Below are 17994 nucleotides of genomic sequence, written 5' to 3'. Positions count from 1 at the left end.
AAAAATTTGAATAAAACATCTTAATCGATAATTTCACAATGTCAGTTAAATCTGAAGAAAAAATTTGCAAATAGTTTCTCATAATCATAAAAGATAAATCAAGACGTGATTATTAACGCCTGACCTTTCTTTCTTTTATCATCACCTAACTCACTTGAGCATCGAAAAGATCACGTTAAAAAATCATATAATATTAGTCTTAATATATGTTAGACACTGCAATACTCTCAAACAAGATCAAAAGCTCTTAGCACAAGTCAATTCTAAATTCAATTACTCCAAATTGATCAAAGGATAATAAAATCAAAGCCTTCTTTGTTAATTAAGCTCATAATGATATGTTAATTTTATTTTAAAAAAAAATTATTTTATATATTCAACTATTAGATATAACAAATGTACTAAATGCTTTCAGCATTATATTTTGATCTTTTACCATTATATTTGGTGCATTTGTGAAATTATTCAATTTTTCTCAAGTTGAGGCTGATTGGAGAATTTTGAGATCAATGAAATATAAACTTAAATATGTTAGTCTTGAGATCAATGAAAATGTTGATTAAACGGGGTCAACTCCCAATCGTTTGGTCAAAGGACCTAAACATGAGAAATCGAGTTCAAGTTTGATAAAAAAACATAATACAGGGATTTAATTGTAAAATAAGATTTCTATAATAAAATAAATGAATGTTCGGGGGACGTAATAGCAAGAAACCACTTCTTGCTTGCGGCGCAAGCATTTATCTAGCCTTCTTCCCCTCATCGGCGCTCGGCATCTCTCGGCACGCCAGTGTAATCCTAGTCTTGGCACGAAGGCTCGGAGCAAACCCTAGCATCCGACCGAAGAGAGAGTTGGTACAGCGCCATGAGTCGCGGAACCGGAGCCGGCTACGATCGTCACATCACGATCTTCTCCCCCGAGGGCCGTCTCTACCAAGTCGGTAAGCCCTAGGGTTCTTGATTCCCACCATAAGGGCGTGATCTTGAGTTCCTGGATTCTGGAGGTCGGATTCTTCTTGTCCTGGCGTTGCAGCGGACGAGCAAACGGGTTCTAGGGTTTTGATCGTTGTTCTTGAACCGTGTTTTTTCTTGATTGGGGCAGAATATGCGTTCAAGGCCGTGAAGGCGTCCGGGATCACGTCGATTGGGGTCAGAGGGAAGGATTCCGTATGTGTTGTCACTCAGAAGAAGGTTCCCGTGAGTGTCTGGTTACCTCGATCTTTAACACCGTCGTGGATGCGATCTTCCCTTTGTATTACGGTATTAATCTTTGTTCTTGTTGTGGGAAAACTAATGCAGGACAAGCTTTTGGATCAGACCAGTGTCACGCATCTCTTTCCCATCACGAAGTACCTCGGACTGTTAGCGACTGGGATAACAGGTTTTCTATATATCTTGCTTCTTTTTGTAGGCGTTTATGTTGCTCGAGTCTATGTGCGGATGCGTTTGGTTGTCTGAGGATTCTGAAGCACTTATATAGCTCCAAATCTAGGAGATTATCACCTCATGCGAAATCTTTGTTTTGTAACACATTTCAAATCGGTGATGAACATAGACACTTCCTGTTTGCCACCATCTTCTGATGGTTGATTGGGCATCAACTATTACATTCATGTGGGAGAAGTTTGAAGAAGAAAAGGGACTGCAAAAAATTTAATTCTATAGTATAGTTTGCTGAAAATGATGAGAGTTCATATGGAGATAGAATTCATGTCGAGCTTGAAGTGTATGTTAGACAGGCCAGGTCAGTGGCTGGAACCGAACTTTTTCTGTGTAACTGGACTTTTTTTTTCCAGGGTGCTTCATAATAGTTCATATCTGATGCTTTTTTCTAGATGTGAGAATAAAAGATGTTTCTAAGAGTCATTAGTTCCATGGTCAGTGTGAATAAACCAATAAGTCAAATGAGTAACTTAGGTCAGATTGATCATTAACAGTTTTATTGTATTGAAACTGAGAACTTGATATGTTTTCTGAAACAAAAGCTACCATAATATATTACTTTGAATTATATTTTTTGGTTAAACTAACTCACAAGGACCATATTTTATTTCAAACAAATGCCTTTCTTTCCTTAGAAAAAAAGATTGGAAAATTATCTGTTGATTTCTTATATTAGAAGATTTGATTTATATGGTACTCCTATTATTTTGGATTGAGATGATTAGTTTACCTACAATTTGCTGGTTAATATTTGTATCATTCAATATGATAAGTTTTAATTATGTCGTTGTTGTAGCTGATGCAAGATCTTTAGTCCAACAAGCAAGAAATGAAGCAGCCGAATTTCGTTTTAAATGGGGATATGAGATGCCTGTAGATGTATTAGCCAAATGGTATGGTCATTCAATTCTTATATTTTTTAAAAAGAATGAAATCAATCTCTATAACATTGTGCGAAGTCAATTTATGAACATTCTAGTTATATCTACCAAAATTTTCCAATTAAATTGTGTTTTTTCTAAGATATTAACGAGACTCTCCAATTACATATACTTTAGAACAGTGACATCCACATTGTAATACTTGCAGTTATCATTCCATAATTGTTATTACTTGCCCCAGTGGGCTTTATCTATTACAAATGACGATGTCCATTTTTCCTTAGGGATTATTATAGTTCCTAATATTTGTAGCAAGACATCTGATAAATTGATTCACATCTATCATGGTGAAAGTATTTTGCTTCATGCTTGCATGATATTTACGTAAAATGGGATTGTCCTCTATGTTGCGGGTGGAAACAACAGGCAAAATCATTGTCAGCAGTTATTATTGTTGGTAATTAACGTGTCATGGAGATTTCTTAGATTCAGGAATCTGATTCAATTGTAGAGTCATGGATCTGCTAGCTAGGCTTCTGACTCCTGAAAGAAGTCCACGAGTTAGTTTTTATGGGGTGAAGCTTTTGATGATGGTTGGGCTTTTGCGTTGGATGTTCCTTATCTATGTAAGGATTTAGTCCATTGCTCATCCATAGTTGGTTCATCTGGGGGTAAAGTCAGAATTTGTATAACTACATGTAGCCATTTGTGCACACTGTAATTGGTGAATAAGCAGTTCCTACTAAATCAAGTGTTCAATGTAATTAAAATATCTAACTTTGGATTAGAATCATTTGCTAGCAGTTCGTTTAGGTTTGATAAATTGCTTTCTATTGGGATCATTGCAAGTATGGTAGAACTTCAAAATTGAAAATGGTTGTCCAGATCAGAAGATTAATGTTCTGCAAAAACATAACCTTAGTTCTTTTCAATATGCTATATCATTTGTGGTAAACTCATAATATCTGACTTTTGTTGCTTATCAAAAGAGGAAAAGAAAAGCTTAGCTTAGAATATTCCGCTTACAATTTAACCTTCCTACCTGTTCCAACCCTCTCTCTCTAGGCTTCCTAAGTCAACAAGGGTGTTAAAGGTTTACTTCTTTGATGTAAGACCTTAATGCATATGGAGAAACATCATCTTAACTTACTGTCCTATTAGTCCTTAAGGCTGGCTTGAATCAAGGTTTGTCGTACCGTGGCATTCCGCTTGGTACGTATCGGTTTGAGAAGGGACTGGTATGGATGATACATCGGTATGCTCCTATGTACTATGTGTTGATATGCTCGGTATATATTGTACCAACAATTGGTCGGTACATGGTACAGACCGGTAAAGCGAACCATGGCTTGAATATCCCTCTTCTGTCAAATGATAGCATGCCAAGTTCGGCATAAATTTCATGGCACTCCAGGTCAAGGATCAGTTTCATTACTTTCTTAAAATAATTTGATTATTACTTGAATCTATAAATTGATAATCAAATTGGAATTGTAGCTTGTTGGTTAATAGTTTTTATTGACTACCTGTCATTTTCTTGTTATTCTGAAGTTTATATCTATCCTCTGGTTTTTCTTTTCAACAGTCTGTGATTTGTCTGTCACCAATATTTTAGTAAATTATTTTTTTTATTATATTTCGGGTTTTTTTCTTCCTCTTCTCTGGAATGCTTTCGTTATTTCTCTTGATGAATTTTTTATATTTGTAGTCTTATGGCCTATATTCTTCTTGTATGTACATACAGGATAGCAGATAAATCACAGATTTACACCCAACATGCCTATATGAGACCTCTTGGAATAGGTTAGTTTCTGAAAATACCTGAGATCACCAACACTTGGTTTCTATACATCCCCTTTTCTTTTGTTCTCATACCACTACAATTTTTATTGTGAAGTTGCTATGATCTTGGGTATTGACGAAGAGAAAGGACCTCAGCTCTTTAAATGTGACCCAGCTGGGCATTTCTTTGGGCACAAGGTATGTGATACATCGTAGTGCATCTTTTTCTTGTTTTTTTATTTCAGCAGTCTTTGGATATTTACTAAAGATGGATATGAATGCTCACCGAGTCTGGAACTAATTTGAAGATGAAATATGATTAGTGCCAGTTCGTGCATTTATTTTAAAATGTTTTACAGTTATGCCTGTTTATTTTATTCGTGTCTATTTATAGACTTAGCATAACCATGACAGATTTTTTTATGACCATTTTTCTTAAAAAAAACGTCTTGTTGTTATTGTGTCTATATGCTGATTGTGTCAATTTTGTTAATTTCTATGGTAACAAACTCAAACAATTCTTTTCATGAATTCTTGTTATTTCCTATCTTAGGAAAAAATGCAAGCACGAGAGGGTGTAGGTGTGTCCTTTTTTCTTTTCGTTCAGAGAATTTTCATTTATTTTCTGGAAATCGTGTTAGATATGGCAATGAAATATTTACTGAAACATTTATAATCATATAGCTCAATTGTTGTGTAGTGAGTTTTGAATCTTGTGTAAAAATAAGGTGGCTGATACAAAATCTGGTGGGAGTCTGGTGAGAGTCTGAGGCTTTTGCTGATTCTTGACCCTCAAATAATATTTTTTTTCTACTAGATCTAATAAACTCTTATTATAGAGGTTACAAAATCCATTAAGGAACTGATCTTTTTTAATTCCCTTTATTCGAGATGCAAGCCAACATTGTATTTATATGTGGCTGTTGACAACTGATACTACATTGTAGCATTAGCTTATTTCTTTTTACAACATTTTTATTGATATGACTCATGTCAATGCATTTTTCCTTACTCTGTTCAATTGACATATTAAGTTGTGAATTGGTTCTATAGATCCTTCTGTTTTGTATAAGCTTGATATCTGTTGACTGCAACTATATTTAACCTAATTTCATGACTGGCAAGGCTATGACTAAGTGCAGAAGATAAGCAGTCCTTGTAAAAAAGAAGGCTACTTGTGTGATTGGAATTTTGCCTTCAAGTGTGTAGTTACAATCATGGTAGTAATTGAAATACTACTGTTTCCAGGCCACAAGTGCAGGCCTGAAAGAGCAAGAAGCAATCAACTTTTTGGAAAAGAAAATGAAGAATGATCCTGCATTCTCATACGAGGAAACTGTGCAGGTAAAAATCTGAGGTTTCAGTCAGTATGCAGTAAACATCAGTTGCCTATCTCAGAATTGTCCATCGGTTGTCTAAAAATTGTTCTCATGAACTTCATGGCTTCCAATTTCAACTTCTTTGTCGTGTTTGCGTAGATAAGATGTACTTTGACTAGGTGATTTTTGTTTAGAATGTCTGTTATTTTGCGTAGATAAGAGATGTACGTTGACTAGGTGATTTTTGTTTAGAATGTCTGTTATTTTGCATAGATAAGATGTACTTTTGACTAGGTGATTAATGAACTTAGGCTAGTGTTTGTCGTGTATGAATTGATGATAGTAGGTTACATGATTTGCCTGACTTGTTGACTTTTTTCTTGCAGATCGCAATATCTGCTCTGCAATCAGTTCTTCAGGAGGATTTTAAAGCTACGGAGATAGAGGTAAAATCTCTCGACTTAAATGTTTTTGAATGGTTGGACAAAATTAGCCTCAATCGAAAGTTGATAGCCATTATTAACATAAATGTACTTGTCCGATATGGTTAACGTTTGGGTCATTCACCAGGTGGGAGTTGTGAGGAAAGAAGATACAGTTTTCAGAGTGTTGTCGACAGAGGAGATTGATGAACACCTGACAGCAATCAGTGAACGGGATTGATGGCAAAATTGTATTACCGCTGCTTTGATTCAGTTTCGATTGTGGGAGTCGTCTTTAACTTGGATAATACTTTGGTTTCCGTAAAACCCAAAAATGTAAAACTGTGGTGCTGCAATGCCTTTCAAGCGGACACGATTTTGTGTTTTCTCCGCTCCAGAATTAAGTGTTGACGAATTTCTAATGAGTTGACTAATAGACTTCCAGAACACGAGGCGGACAACCATCTAGCACACCAAATCAAAGTGTCCACAAAAGATTCTCAGAGTAATTAACTAATCTATGAGTTCATACTCTGGCAAAAGAAGGTACGCGGAATTCCGCCCGCAGATAAACCTACAAAACGTCCATCATTGATAATGTTACACTACCGTTGTACCCAGACAGATGACTCTCTCTCTTTCTCTCTATACACGGTACAAGAATCAGAGTGTGGTCTACTTTCTCTTCTTTCCATATATGTATATTTTTTTTTGCCTTCTTTTCTTCTCTCCGATCTACAAGGTGTCAGTCAATATATGACGACACGGAACAGACCCGGTTGGTGGTGGGTGTAGTCAAGGCCTTCGTCGAGCAGGTACTGCTCGACTGCCGCAGGGAGCCTGGCGGGAGTTCGAGTGCCCTTGGTATGGTGGCCAGTCCCAACACACACCATCACCTGCAGCCTCTGCCCGGTGGCCCTTGCTGTGCTTCTCAGAAGTCTCAGCTCATGATCTAGAACATGTTTAGCTTCAGTCACATGAAGACCATGGAGATCAATCAGATGATCTTGCCCCCGGCTGTAGCCCTGCATCTCACGAGACTGTGGGTTCCTGGAAAATTACATGCCAAAAACACACAAAAAAAAAACTATTACCAGTGGTGCTTTTATTTACAAAGGTTACAGCGAGTTCAAGAGTGGTGGTTGTTGTTTGGGTTGCAGGAGTGGTGATAGTAACAAGAGGAACTATTCAAAGACATCATCTATTTAGCCCAGGCACAGACAACATTTCAAGTCAGTCAAGGGGCAATACAACTACTAACACTTTTAACAATTGAAGAAAAACTATGCATGAATTATAATTTGTGTGTGTGTTGTTGTTAGAAACTAGGATGCATGAGTGATAAGCGTCCAACCTTTTTCGGTAAATTGTTTCTTTAGCTTTTTCATGAGCTGCTTTCATCTGAATGCTGTACAACTGACCCTTCATACTCAGTTCCTTGGCTAGAGCCTTGTTTCCAATCAAATAGGCTAGTCTTGCCTGGTAATAATAATCCATAAAGAGGACTTATTAGTTCAAATAACACAGCTAAAATTCCCATCTAAATACATGTAATTCATAATTCCTTCACATAAAACTAAATGTTATTTCATCATAGCAAGAGCCAAACAGGAAACATTTAGAACCATAAAAACAAATCTAATCTTCCCACTCGAGCCAGTAATCCTGAGAAAGTACACAACATGCTTCAACACTATGACATCCTTATCCTCGATGTGAGCATGTTTCAACTGTCTAGGTTCAGTGCACATACTATTTGCTTTGATTTTAGTGTGTCTGTGTCCTTCCTCAATATGTTCATCTTAGCTTCAAAATGACCATGTTTCGAACACAATCGTTACACTTAAATAATCCAACATATAAAAAATGTGTCTCTCATCTATTATTTGCAAGTTCATTTTAAATCCACTGGTATGATGTTTCAATTATTTTCACCTTATTTGACCATATTGTTAACTCGACTTTGATGTGTGTTAACTGATTCCAGGAATATTACAGGTGCCAAGTTTTCTAAACTCCAAAGATCCTCTTTCACTTGGTTTCTCCTATTTTTCAGAAACACAATACAATACCATCTGAAGTTTACTTTAAGAAACATCACTTGAAATTTAGAAAAAGAAATTAATACTACCATATTCCATCTGGCACTAGTTTTCCATTTTAAGATTCAAAAAATGAAAAAAAAATCATAACAAGACCATAAGAAAAAGTAATTTGCAACAAAGAGAACTTAATATAATGGTCCTTCTGAAAACATTAAACACAATCACGATTGCTACCCCGGAGTGGCTGCATGCCCCAAACCAACAAAGGGATATCCAGGTACCTCTAGCATGTAACCTCGATTTTCTGATGTCCTTAGGCCACCACAGCCAACTTTTCTGTCTACTAAAGCTGGAACATGCATTGTATTTTATTATCAGGTACAAAGCATATAAGAATATCAAACTCTATGCAAGTCGACGATCAGCCAATAACAACAACCTTATAAATCATTTGTGAACAATGTCTTGAACCTCATGCACTAAAAGCACAATTAAAAGGAGCCATCTACCTGTTCAAAGCATGTGTTTCGAAGGCGTGCAAAATCACGAGCTTCTTCCCTTGACTCTGAATAAATATTAGCTGTAATCTCAAACGAACAAAAAAAAAAAACCTTACCTTAAATCCAGTGGAGATTCATGAAAAATGGTGATCAATCGTAAAGAAGCTATCCTAAAAATATTACCCACTGCTTCCCCAGTCTCAAGCCAAACAGGAGATGACCGAGATACACGTGATCCATGCCACCTATCTCCAAAAACCATCTTATTATTACCATTGTATGAGTTGGATAGCAGCTGGGAATTTTTACTTGAACCAGCAGCACCATCAGCCGAACCGTTTCTCTCATACCTCCAGTGACCAGAATTCTGTGAGGCTAGCTTCCTAACAGTTGAAGCAAAATCAATATCGCCTCTTGATATACCAGAAGGATATCTACACATATTAGAACCATTATGAGCTTCTTCTCTGGAATACTTTGACAATCCATTCAGGGTGTCTGCTACCGGCAGAGCAGGAAAATCCAATGGGCTAAAGTTTGGAGTGGCCAAGGACTGTGAATTAAGCTTCTGACCAAAACCAGCATCAACCTGAAGCTACAACACAAAAATGTCACCGTCAAGCCCCCAAACAACCTACCGAAGTAGACCAGAAGATATAACTACACAACTTCGAGGCACTATGCAACTAGAAAACATTGCATCGCCCATGATTTATTTTCCTTTCAGGTAAAACTGTCAACAAAAATCTTGTACGGTTTGGTACAGCCTTTACAAGTGACGCAAAGCAAAAAAAATTAAGAACTATTATGATATTATCTACTGTACAACTCCTTATGCGAGGTAAAAAAAATCAACATTAGCTCAGAATATAGAAGCAGTTCAAATGAATCACCTAGAAAGATATTTGCAAACGGTCACCTTGTCATCATTTTGTAATAAGCATCGCATGTAGTAATACTACAAATAATAGAGGTACAAATAAAGGGTGTACCTAGTAGACGAGGCTCCCGTCAATGCGGGATCTCGGGAGGGCCAATGTATGTAACTTTACCTTTAAATATTTAAAGAGACTGTTTCCATGACAGAAGAAAAGATGAACAAACTTCAACATCACTTTGATGTTAAAAAGGTGCATAGAATGACTTTCCTCACAGTCAAGCTATCTCTACTATGCCTTCCTAGCAAAATACAATGTCAAACAATAAACGGAGACAACCATATTTATCAATGCAACACTCGATGCTTTTGCTTCTAACAGCAACAGGGAAACACTCAAAGAGGTAGCACCTATGTCAAATCCAGAAATCTTCCAGAAGACTCTAACTAGCTATTTGGATTTGTTAGCTTTAGGAAGACATTAAAGAACATTCTTCTATGCATCGAATAATACAGCACACCATGGACCATCATGGTTCCAAATAGACCTAAGACATCAACAATTTATCTAAAAATAATGTGTAAATGGAAGCAAGATACCTCAAGCTGAGTCAGAATCTCAATGGTTAAGTCCAAATCACATCCATTCCCATAATAAACATCTGCGAGGCTCTGAGCAGCAAACCCAGGAAATTGTGATGACAAGAATTCTATTGGATCTGTGATTGAGTTCTCAAGAAACACATTGTCATCTATCAAATTATCCACTGGACCAGCATTATAATCTCTATCCCACTGATGCCCCTCCCCTTGCTGTTCACCATTTATCATAGGCTTACCCCATATATCAGCAGCCGAAGTCATGGACGCAACCAGTGATTGTTCTCTGGAATAGATGGATCCAGGAGATCTCATCTTTCCACTCAAGTTGATATTGTCAGTTGAAAGAGAAGATAGATCTTGCCGCATATCTAATATCTGGTCAGTCATTGACGTTGAAAATTTTGATTGCTCAACACCATCGTGAATTGACAAACCTGCAAGTGTAAGATGTCCAGGTTCATGCAGCTCTTCTTGTCCTACAATTTCAAAGTCAGGAGTGATGTCGTCTGGAAGTTGATGTTGCCAGTACTTGTGTACCTCATCATCCGAATTATTTGAGATATCAGACTCTGATCGATCTAAGACTACTTTTTCAGAAGATCCTGGAAGATCAAGCTTGGCTGCACCTGAGCTTTTAGCGGTCCCATAGGCGTATTTAAGAGCTGAAGGAACAAATTCTGCTGCATTGGGGTTTAATGAGTTAGCCATGTTCAATGAACCCAACTTCAAATCCTTACTGCCAGAAAGACCTTTGTTGGATGAATTCATCTTTATTGAAGTACTAATCTCTTGGTTAAGCAGAGTACTTCGTATGAAAAGAAAGTTTCAGGAAGAATTTATCCCAACCCTGCAGATAACACCATAATAAACAAGATTCAGGGATCCACAAATAAACATATCAACGACATCAAAACTAAAATGACAGTTCAGTAAACATAATTCCAAAAGGAGTAACAGAAAACTGCATTGCTTGCTATATTACCAACTACAAAAAGTAGAGTCGACTATACAAGAGACACGCAACTGCAGGAAAAATATTTCAACTTCAACTTTTTAGCAATTTGGTCCTGACTTATTTGACTATTTAGCAAAAGTTTGTTTCCATATGAAATGTTAATTAAATGGAAATAGTTACACTGATGCAACAGAATTCTGTTAATCGGAAAAGGCACCAGATAAGTTCACTGCTTCTGTTAAAGGTACGTATATTTTCCACCAACTTTTAGCCTAAGGTGGCCCAAATCTAATTCTAAAATGATAACCAACACTATTAAATATTAGTTATACCAGGAAAAGTATGAGTGTGCAACGAACTCGTAGCCTAAGGTGGCCCAAAACTAATCCTAAAGAACATCACCTTTCAGTCTTTTTGGCAGTATCTTTCGTTCTGAAGCCTCGATGCCCAATTTTCTCTTCTTCATCTACCTTCAAAGATTTATTCAATGATTGTGGGGATATAGTTTTTTTTTTTTCCCCCTCCTTCTTAGGCCTCTTCAACTTGCCCTAAGGCAACTGCTACATGAAACAAGAGAAAACAAGGCTCTTCATTTGTATGTTGTGCAAGTTTCATGGGATGGACTATGTTTGTGATTGACCAGAAACAACCTAGATTGACTGAATCATATGGCCGATTTCTTTCCTTCTGAAATGAACAAAAATCCATTCAGGAATAAAGTAGGTCATCCAACATTTTAAATAAGCCAGGATTTTCTAGATTTATCAAAACAAATAGGAGATAAGCCAAATCAACTTAAGCCAGTTGAAACTTAACTACATCCTTTATCATGACTAGTGGAAGGGTGCAACCAAATCAAGAGAAACCAATGGGGTGAATGTCTGGAGTCGGTTGCAATTAGCTGGAAATAAGTCAAGATCAAGCCAAGACTGACTATTTTGGCCTAGCCTGATGGTTCTTTGAAGAATATGATGGTTTTGGGCCGCAATTTATCCGACTCAGATTAGCCAATCAAAATCAGTATAGGGATCAGGAGAACATGCAGGAGATGGTGTTGTTCCCTTGGTAATTTTGATTACCAAACCAACATTCCTACTTTGGACCTTGTACCTATGTTCTTACAAGTTTCAAATGTATTTTGTGGTTTTCTTTATGGTCAGTGAGACCAATAGGAGTTCAACTTCTATAATCTAGGGGGCTTCTTCTTTTTTTCTCTCAACAGCTATTTCAGCCGCGATGGCACATATGAGTGCAAAGCTGGACTTATTCCATTACACAACAATGTCTCTTTTGTGCATGCAAGCAATAAATGAATAAGAAATTCTTTTTCCGATCCCTAATAACAAAATTCTAGATGCCTAAAATTCATAACCAACTTCAATTCCAACTATAGGAACATATAATTCTTTACCACTTTAAACAATTCTGAATCTCTGAACCAATTATTTGAAGCTTTGGTCCTTTTCTCAAATATGCCTCGATCCATTTTTTTTATATAATTAGAAGGGACCACTGATCATTGTTGCTTGTGAGAAGGGACTTAATATGGAGCCCAGTAATAAGGACAAGGGTGGTGAACAGTTGAGTTGATTTAGATATGGCATCAGGTGGATTCCACCGTTCAGGTATCAACAACCTCTCCACTTCACTACTATAGTTCCATCATTTCCTCAAGTAAACTTGATCCTTGTTACTACACCGGGTTTGCGCTTGTAATCATCAACTGTTTAAGCGAGATCATAACTGGCAATTAAGTACAATCTGAAAGTATATGATGTTAGAATATGGAGATCTAGACAAATATATAGACAGTGGCATATAATATCCAAGATTTCCAGTAAGACTGCAATTAATCTACTCTAAAACTAAAGAAATCTTCGAGAACGCAATTAATCTACTCCAGAACTAAAGAAATCTTCGTTGTGTAACTGCCTATGATTTCTAAGATCAACATCTTTTTTTTTATTTTCTGATGTTCACATTGATCCATACAAAATAACTTCTATACTTGTGGCAAAGAAAATCACAACACATATTCCCTTCAGATCTAAGCATACAAACAGAAATTAGCATCAGGAAGCCAAGAAACACATGCCCAAGCATACGCAAAAAAGAGACCGCCTCATCAAGAATCTCCCAAAATCAATAAAAAACCACAAACCCTGGAGCTTCAACTTTTTTTTTCCTCAAAGGAACGATGATCTTCCATGAGACCCACCCCATAAAACACATCAGAAAAGTAAAGATCCGAAGATTCCGTCTCTTTTGATAAACCCACGCTAGAAATTCCATACTGCGTCCATAAAAGTTCAAGACCAAGAAAAGACTAAAGACGGGATTCCCACCTTTCCTTAGATCGAAAAGGGTATATATGGCTGGAAACCGGTCCATAAGAGTCGAGATGGGAGATGCGAGAGTAACAACAGATGCGATCCTCCTCCTCTCGATTTCTTTCTCGAGCTCTGGATTAAAAGGCGAACTCAAACCTCCTCCACCGATTCGCCGCCTCGGGCTACCTCCGCTTCGGACCCCTCCGTCTACGCTTAGTCCCAGGTCGATCCCACGCCGATTTCGTCCACCACCGTCGAAAGAAGCGGAGGAAGAAGAACAAGAAGAAGAAGAGGATGCCCCAATCTCTCTCTCCCTCTTTGTTGACTCTGGCGGGAGTCCAGCAGCCGTCCATTACCTACCCATTAAGGCGTACCTTTCGTCCACGTGGACTTCAAGATGAGGGCATCCGTAATTATCCGATGGACGGCCCAGATTAAAGGTCCGGAGGATTTGGACTGTGTGTCGATTGAAGTCATCCGCTGTGGGTGGCGGCAAGTGAACGGAGGGCTGTGATCGAGATTGCGCCCCGTGGCTTGGTAAATGGGTGGCCAGGATGTGCTCACCGGAGATGATTCGGCGGGATGGCCTTTCATCCGATGCTCGCATGAACACGAATTATCCTACGATATTACCATTCTTTTTTTTCTTGTTTTGTGATAATTAATTTTATTTTTTGGGATGCTAATTTAGGTCGATCTTTGAGTTATAGAGAGTAGTGACTGCCTATATCAATGATGGGTGTATTCGAATATAATATCAATGTCAAATATTAATATATAACTAATCCTCAATCACTTTTAATAAAATCTTAATGTACATTATTATATGGTTAGGAACACTTATGGATCAATGTCACTAATATTATTTGTTTTCAGAATTATTGTAGTTGGGATTTTGTAATTCATGAACATAATTTAGGGACTCTTACGATAATTCAACGAATTGATAAAAAATAATATGTGACATTAATTAAGAAAATGATATCGTCAAATTTGAGTTACTAAATTAATTCGACTTGATTCGTTTAACAAGTACAATCATATAAAAAGAGGAAGGATTATTGAATATTTAGACCCGAAATTATATTCGAAATGAAAAACATTATGAATTTATATCTTACTTTCTACTGATGATTGATACCTGAATTTATCTAGCAAAAACTCATTGAGTTATTGATGTACATTCATATATACTAAAAGCTTGTAGGTATTATTTTGGTAAATCTGAAATGAAAATATATATGAGAATGTTGCTTTATATAACAACGTTCTTTAACACCATTATTTCAGGGGATGATTTTTTTTTCTTTCTCTAGAGTCATAATTAATCGAAAATAATAATTATCTATTAATTAGGAAAACAAAAATACGGATTACTTAGAAATTTTTGATTTATTAATTAGGTAGGATTTAGTTATATATCAAACATATGATTTTTGATTTAGTTAATTACTATCTTAGCCTTATTCCTAAAAAAGGAATACCCTTAATTTGATTAAATCAACAGACATAATTAATCACCTAAATTAAATAATTATTGGAAATTTGATCATATAAATATGGTAAGTCTTATTGGAAAATTATGATATATTTGATTTGATTTGAACTCTAATGAAACATGTTAGTGTATTAAAGACTTGAGACACGATTTAGGGGACCGCAAACTGACACCGCCGATTTGTATGACTCGAGACACGACCGGCCGGTGATCGTAGCTTCAATCGAGACCTGTAGCTATCATCTTGGACCCTTTGGGGAAGGCTTCGCGACGGAGGAATCGGAAGCTTCCTCTGGTCGACAACCCCCGAAGATACGCTTCTGAAACCCCCGATTCCATCACGAATATATTCTTTTGCTGCTTTGAAGCCCTCGATTTTGCCTCCGACGACCTCTCCGAGCCCGCTAAGACTGCCATCCCCCGGGCCACTTTCGGTTTGATTTCGCCGGAGTTCCCAACCCTACATCTCCGGTGAAGGGGGTCAGGAGGTGTCTGCGTCGTTCACCGCCATGGAAGGGATCCGGAGGCGGCGTCCTGGATTTCGTGCGATTTTTAATGCTTTATGCGCTCTGGTATTGTTCTTCTTCTTCCTGAGCAGAGAGGATGTCTTCGGGAACCCTTTCATTCGTCAAAGATCTAGTTTTTCCTTCGACCATACGTCAAAATCCAACCTTTATCCTCAACGGAGGATGGCCGAGCTCTCTTCCATTAATTCGACAAACGGGTCCGTCCCAGTCGATCAGAAGAATGAGTCGTTTGAAACCCTGGCGGATCCCACCGTGGCGTGTATCGGCATACACCAGCGCGAGGGGTTTCTTACCCAGTGTGATTTCCTGAAGGCCCATCGTCAGTGCACTTCCGGTGGACTCATCGATTATATTTCCTTCTTCTACTGTGATTGTGAGAAATTTCATGTTTTGGGTTATGCTGTGCTGGGAATATGGCTGGCGGCTCTGTTCTACATGTTGGGAAACACTGCAGCGGATTACTTCTGCTGTAGCTTAGAGAAGCTCTCTGGCTTACTGAAGCTTCCGCCAACTGTTGCGGGGGTCACTCTGCTTCCACTTGGCAATGGCGCTCCCGATGTGTTTGCTAGCGTTGCAGCTTTCATTGGCACAGGTGCTGGTGAGGTTGGCATTAACAGCGTGCTGGGTGGAGCTGTCTTCGTCACTTGCATAGTTGTCGGAACTGTCTCGCTATTTGTAGCGGAGAAGAATGTTCAGATCGATAAGAAAAGCTTCATCAGGGATATCAGCTTCTTTTTGTTGACGTTGGGGTCATTGTCCTTGATCTTGATTGTCGGAAGAGTGACACTCTGGGGAGCAGTCTTGTTTGTCTTGATTTATGCAGTTTATGCCTTTGCCGTGGCAGCCAATGAGATGCTGAGGAAGCATGCTCGGAGATTGAAGTTAGACATGGTGACTCCACTGCTCCCAGTTAGAGGAAGCATCTTTTCTCATGGCAGCGAAAAGGATGGATCCGTCCATAGCTTTCTTCTTGAAGATGATCATGACAACGAGGTGCCACAGCTGCAAAATTCACTGCCTCAGTGGATGTGGGCTTCGCATGTGGCTATTTATTCAGATCAGGGGAGCGGAGTAAATTCATTTGACAGCTCCCAGCCTTTATGGGGTTGGAATGAGCAAGAGGCAGGGACATCGGGTTTCTCATGTTCCAAGTTATTTCTGTTGATGGAGATGCCCCTCGCTATGCCAAGAAGGTTGACGATTCCTATTGTCGAGGAAGAAAGGTGGTCGAAGCCATATGCAGTCACAAGTGCCTTCTTAGCACCCATTCTTGTGGCATTTGTGTTTAACACCCAGGAGACTTCTAAATTTAGTATTGCTGCTGCTTACGTCGTAGGTGGCATCGTTGGTGCTGGATTTTCAGTTCTTGCTTTCGTATACACCAGCCGCGATCGCCCACCACAAAGGTGCTTGTTTCCATGGGTTTTAGGAGGGTTTGTCATGAGCATCGTGTGGTTTTACATCGTCGCCAATGAGTTGGTTGCTCTTTTGGTGACCCTGGGTGTGATTTTGGGGATAAATCCTTCGATTCTGGGATTGACAGTACTAGCTTGGGGTAATTCGATGGGAGATCTGATGTCGAACCTTGCCTTGGCTGTCAATGGGGAAGATGGTGTGCAGATTGCCATGTCAGGATGCTATGCAGGACCTATGTTCAACACACTTGCTGGTCTGGGGATGTCAATGCTGCTCGGATCTTGGTCGACTAAGCCAAACTCCTATGCGCTACCACAAGACAACACCTTGGTGTATACCATGGTTTTTCTTGTATCTGGACTTCTTTGGGCTCTCATCATCTTACCGTGGAACGACATGCGGCCTAACAAGATGTTGGGCTTTGGCCTCATAACACTTTACCTTGTCTTTCTCATTGTCAGGGTGAGTAATGTAGTTGGTCTCTTACCATTGGCTGGTTTACGATGACCTCCTATCTGGCTCTCAGGAGAACTAGAGAGCTCATCTGCCGATTGGCATACCGATGCACTCGTCTTTTCTGCCGGTTCTCCGTGCCGAGAACTTGGGTAGTCCCGATCATATGAAGAACGAGTGTTTTTGTGACGTCCAAGTGTATGCCTAGAAACCCAAGTTTGCAACTGTAACATCCGAAGATGGATTTTCTATGTCGGTGCAATTAATTATGTGTCGAAGGCAAGCACACTTTGCGAAGCATTTTTTTGTGGAGAGTATATTTCTTTCTCGTGTACTTGTCGTCTCAGGCAAAAAAAGGAAAAGGTATAGGAATCAATGGATGAATATGGCTTCTTTATTTTGCAGTGCAAGATATCTGTGGAGGCCTTTGCTTTTTGTTTGTTAATGATTTGTTGTGAATCTTTGATGCAGGAATTCCTCTTTATCGAAATCAACCTTCAATACTACATTGGATACTTAGGAAAAGTTGTGTCATGAGATATAATGTTTTCTATGAAATTTGCTGCTGTACCACCATTTTGTAATTTCATCTAAGATACTGCCAGTTGTTTTCTCTTGATAGTTTGATCATCTTCATCTTGAACCATCTGTTTATCGTGCGTGATTTCAGCCTGGAAAAAATATTCATCGAGAACCACTAGTTTATCCTCCTTAGGACAGGCCATGTAAAGTCGGATGCTGTTCTTGTTATGGGTAGGAGGTTTGGTGGTGGTGGTTTGATCATGATGGGATTTGAAGCAGGTCGGTCATACAAGGATTTGGTTTCGGCACTGTGGTTTTATGCAACCAACTTGAATGGTGAGTGAGGTAAATAAATAATGCAATGCAACTCGTGTATTGATTTTTTTAAAGACTGTTCTTACTGCACTTGATTTGTTCATTA

The 17994-nt window shown here is 38.5% G+C and overlaps 3 protein-coding genes across 5 annotated transcripts; 2 read left to right on the top strand and 1 right to left on the bottom strand.

Annotated features, from left to right (window-relative positions):
* Window positions 1-753: 753 nt before the first annotated feature.
* On the top strand, window positions 754-6247 carry LOC103987568 (proteasome subunit alpha type-6). 2 transcript variants are annotated; one of them, XM_009405900.3, is made up of 9 exons: window positions 755-941; window positions 1103-1197; window positions 1300-1381; window positions 2240-2336; window positions 4069-4127; window positions 4222-4304; window positions 5355-5450; window positions 5812-5871; window positions 5996-6247. In XM_009405900.3, exons 1-9 carry the CDS (start codon window positions 866-868, stop codon window positions 6086-6088), a joined length of 741 nt encoding a protein of 246 aa, XP_009404175.1. In that variant the 5' UTR covers window positions 755-865; the 3' UTR covers window positions 6089-6247. The 2 variants fall into 2 exon arrangements, with proteins under 2 accessions (XP_018683331.1, XP_009404175.1); XM_018827786.2 differs by having other exon boundaries at window positions 754-941; window positions 1103-1381.
* Window positions 6248-6331: 84 nt separating this feature from the next.
* On the bottom strand, window positions 6332-13488 carry LOC135676148 (polyadenylate-binding protein-interacting protein 7-like). 2 transcript variants are annotated; one of them, XM_065187013.1, is made up of 6 exons: window positions 13173-13488; window positions 9870-10719; window positions 8576-8987; window positions 8402-8472; window positions 7202-7326; window positions 6332-6897 (listed from the first exon to the last, which is right to left on the bottom strand). In XM_065187013.1, the coding sequence occupies exons 2-6, from the start codon at window positions 10638-10640 to the stop codon at window positions 6597-6599; spliced, it is 1680 nt and encodes a 559-aa protein (XP_065043085.1). In that variant the 5' UTR covers window positions 10641-10719; window positions 13173-13488; the 3' UTR covers window positions 6332-6596. The 2 variants fall into 2 exon arrangements, with proteins under 2 accessions (XP_065043085.1, XP_065043084.1); XM_065187012.1 differs by having other exon boundaries at window positions 8576-8981.
* A 1346-nt stretch (window positions 13489-14834) lies between these two features.
* LOC103987566 (cation/calcium exchanger 4-like) lies at window positions 14835-17694 on the top strand. The gene is made up of 2 exons (XM_065187011.1): window positions 14835-17414; window positions 17523-17694. The coding sequence occupies exon 1, from the start codon at window positions 15165-15167 to the stop codon at window positions 17103-17105; it is 1941 nt and encodes a 646-aa protein (XP_065043083.1). The 5' UTR covers window positions 14835-15164; the 3' UTR covers window positions 17106-17414; window positions 17523-17694.
* The last annotated feature ends 300 nt before the right edge of the window (window positions 17695-17994 follow it).

Source organism: Musa acuminata, chromosome BXJ1-6 (genome assembly GCF_036884655.1).
Source record: "Musa acuminata AAA Group cultivar baxijiao chromosome BXJ1-6, Cavendish_Baxijiao_AAA, whole genome shotgun sequence".
Taxonomy (NCBI): Eukaryota; Viridiplantae; Streptophyta; class Magnoliopsida; order Zingiberales; family Musaceae; genus Musa; species Musa acuminata.
This window is presented reverse-complemented; position numbering and strand designations above follow the sequence as displayed.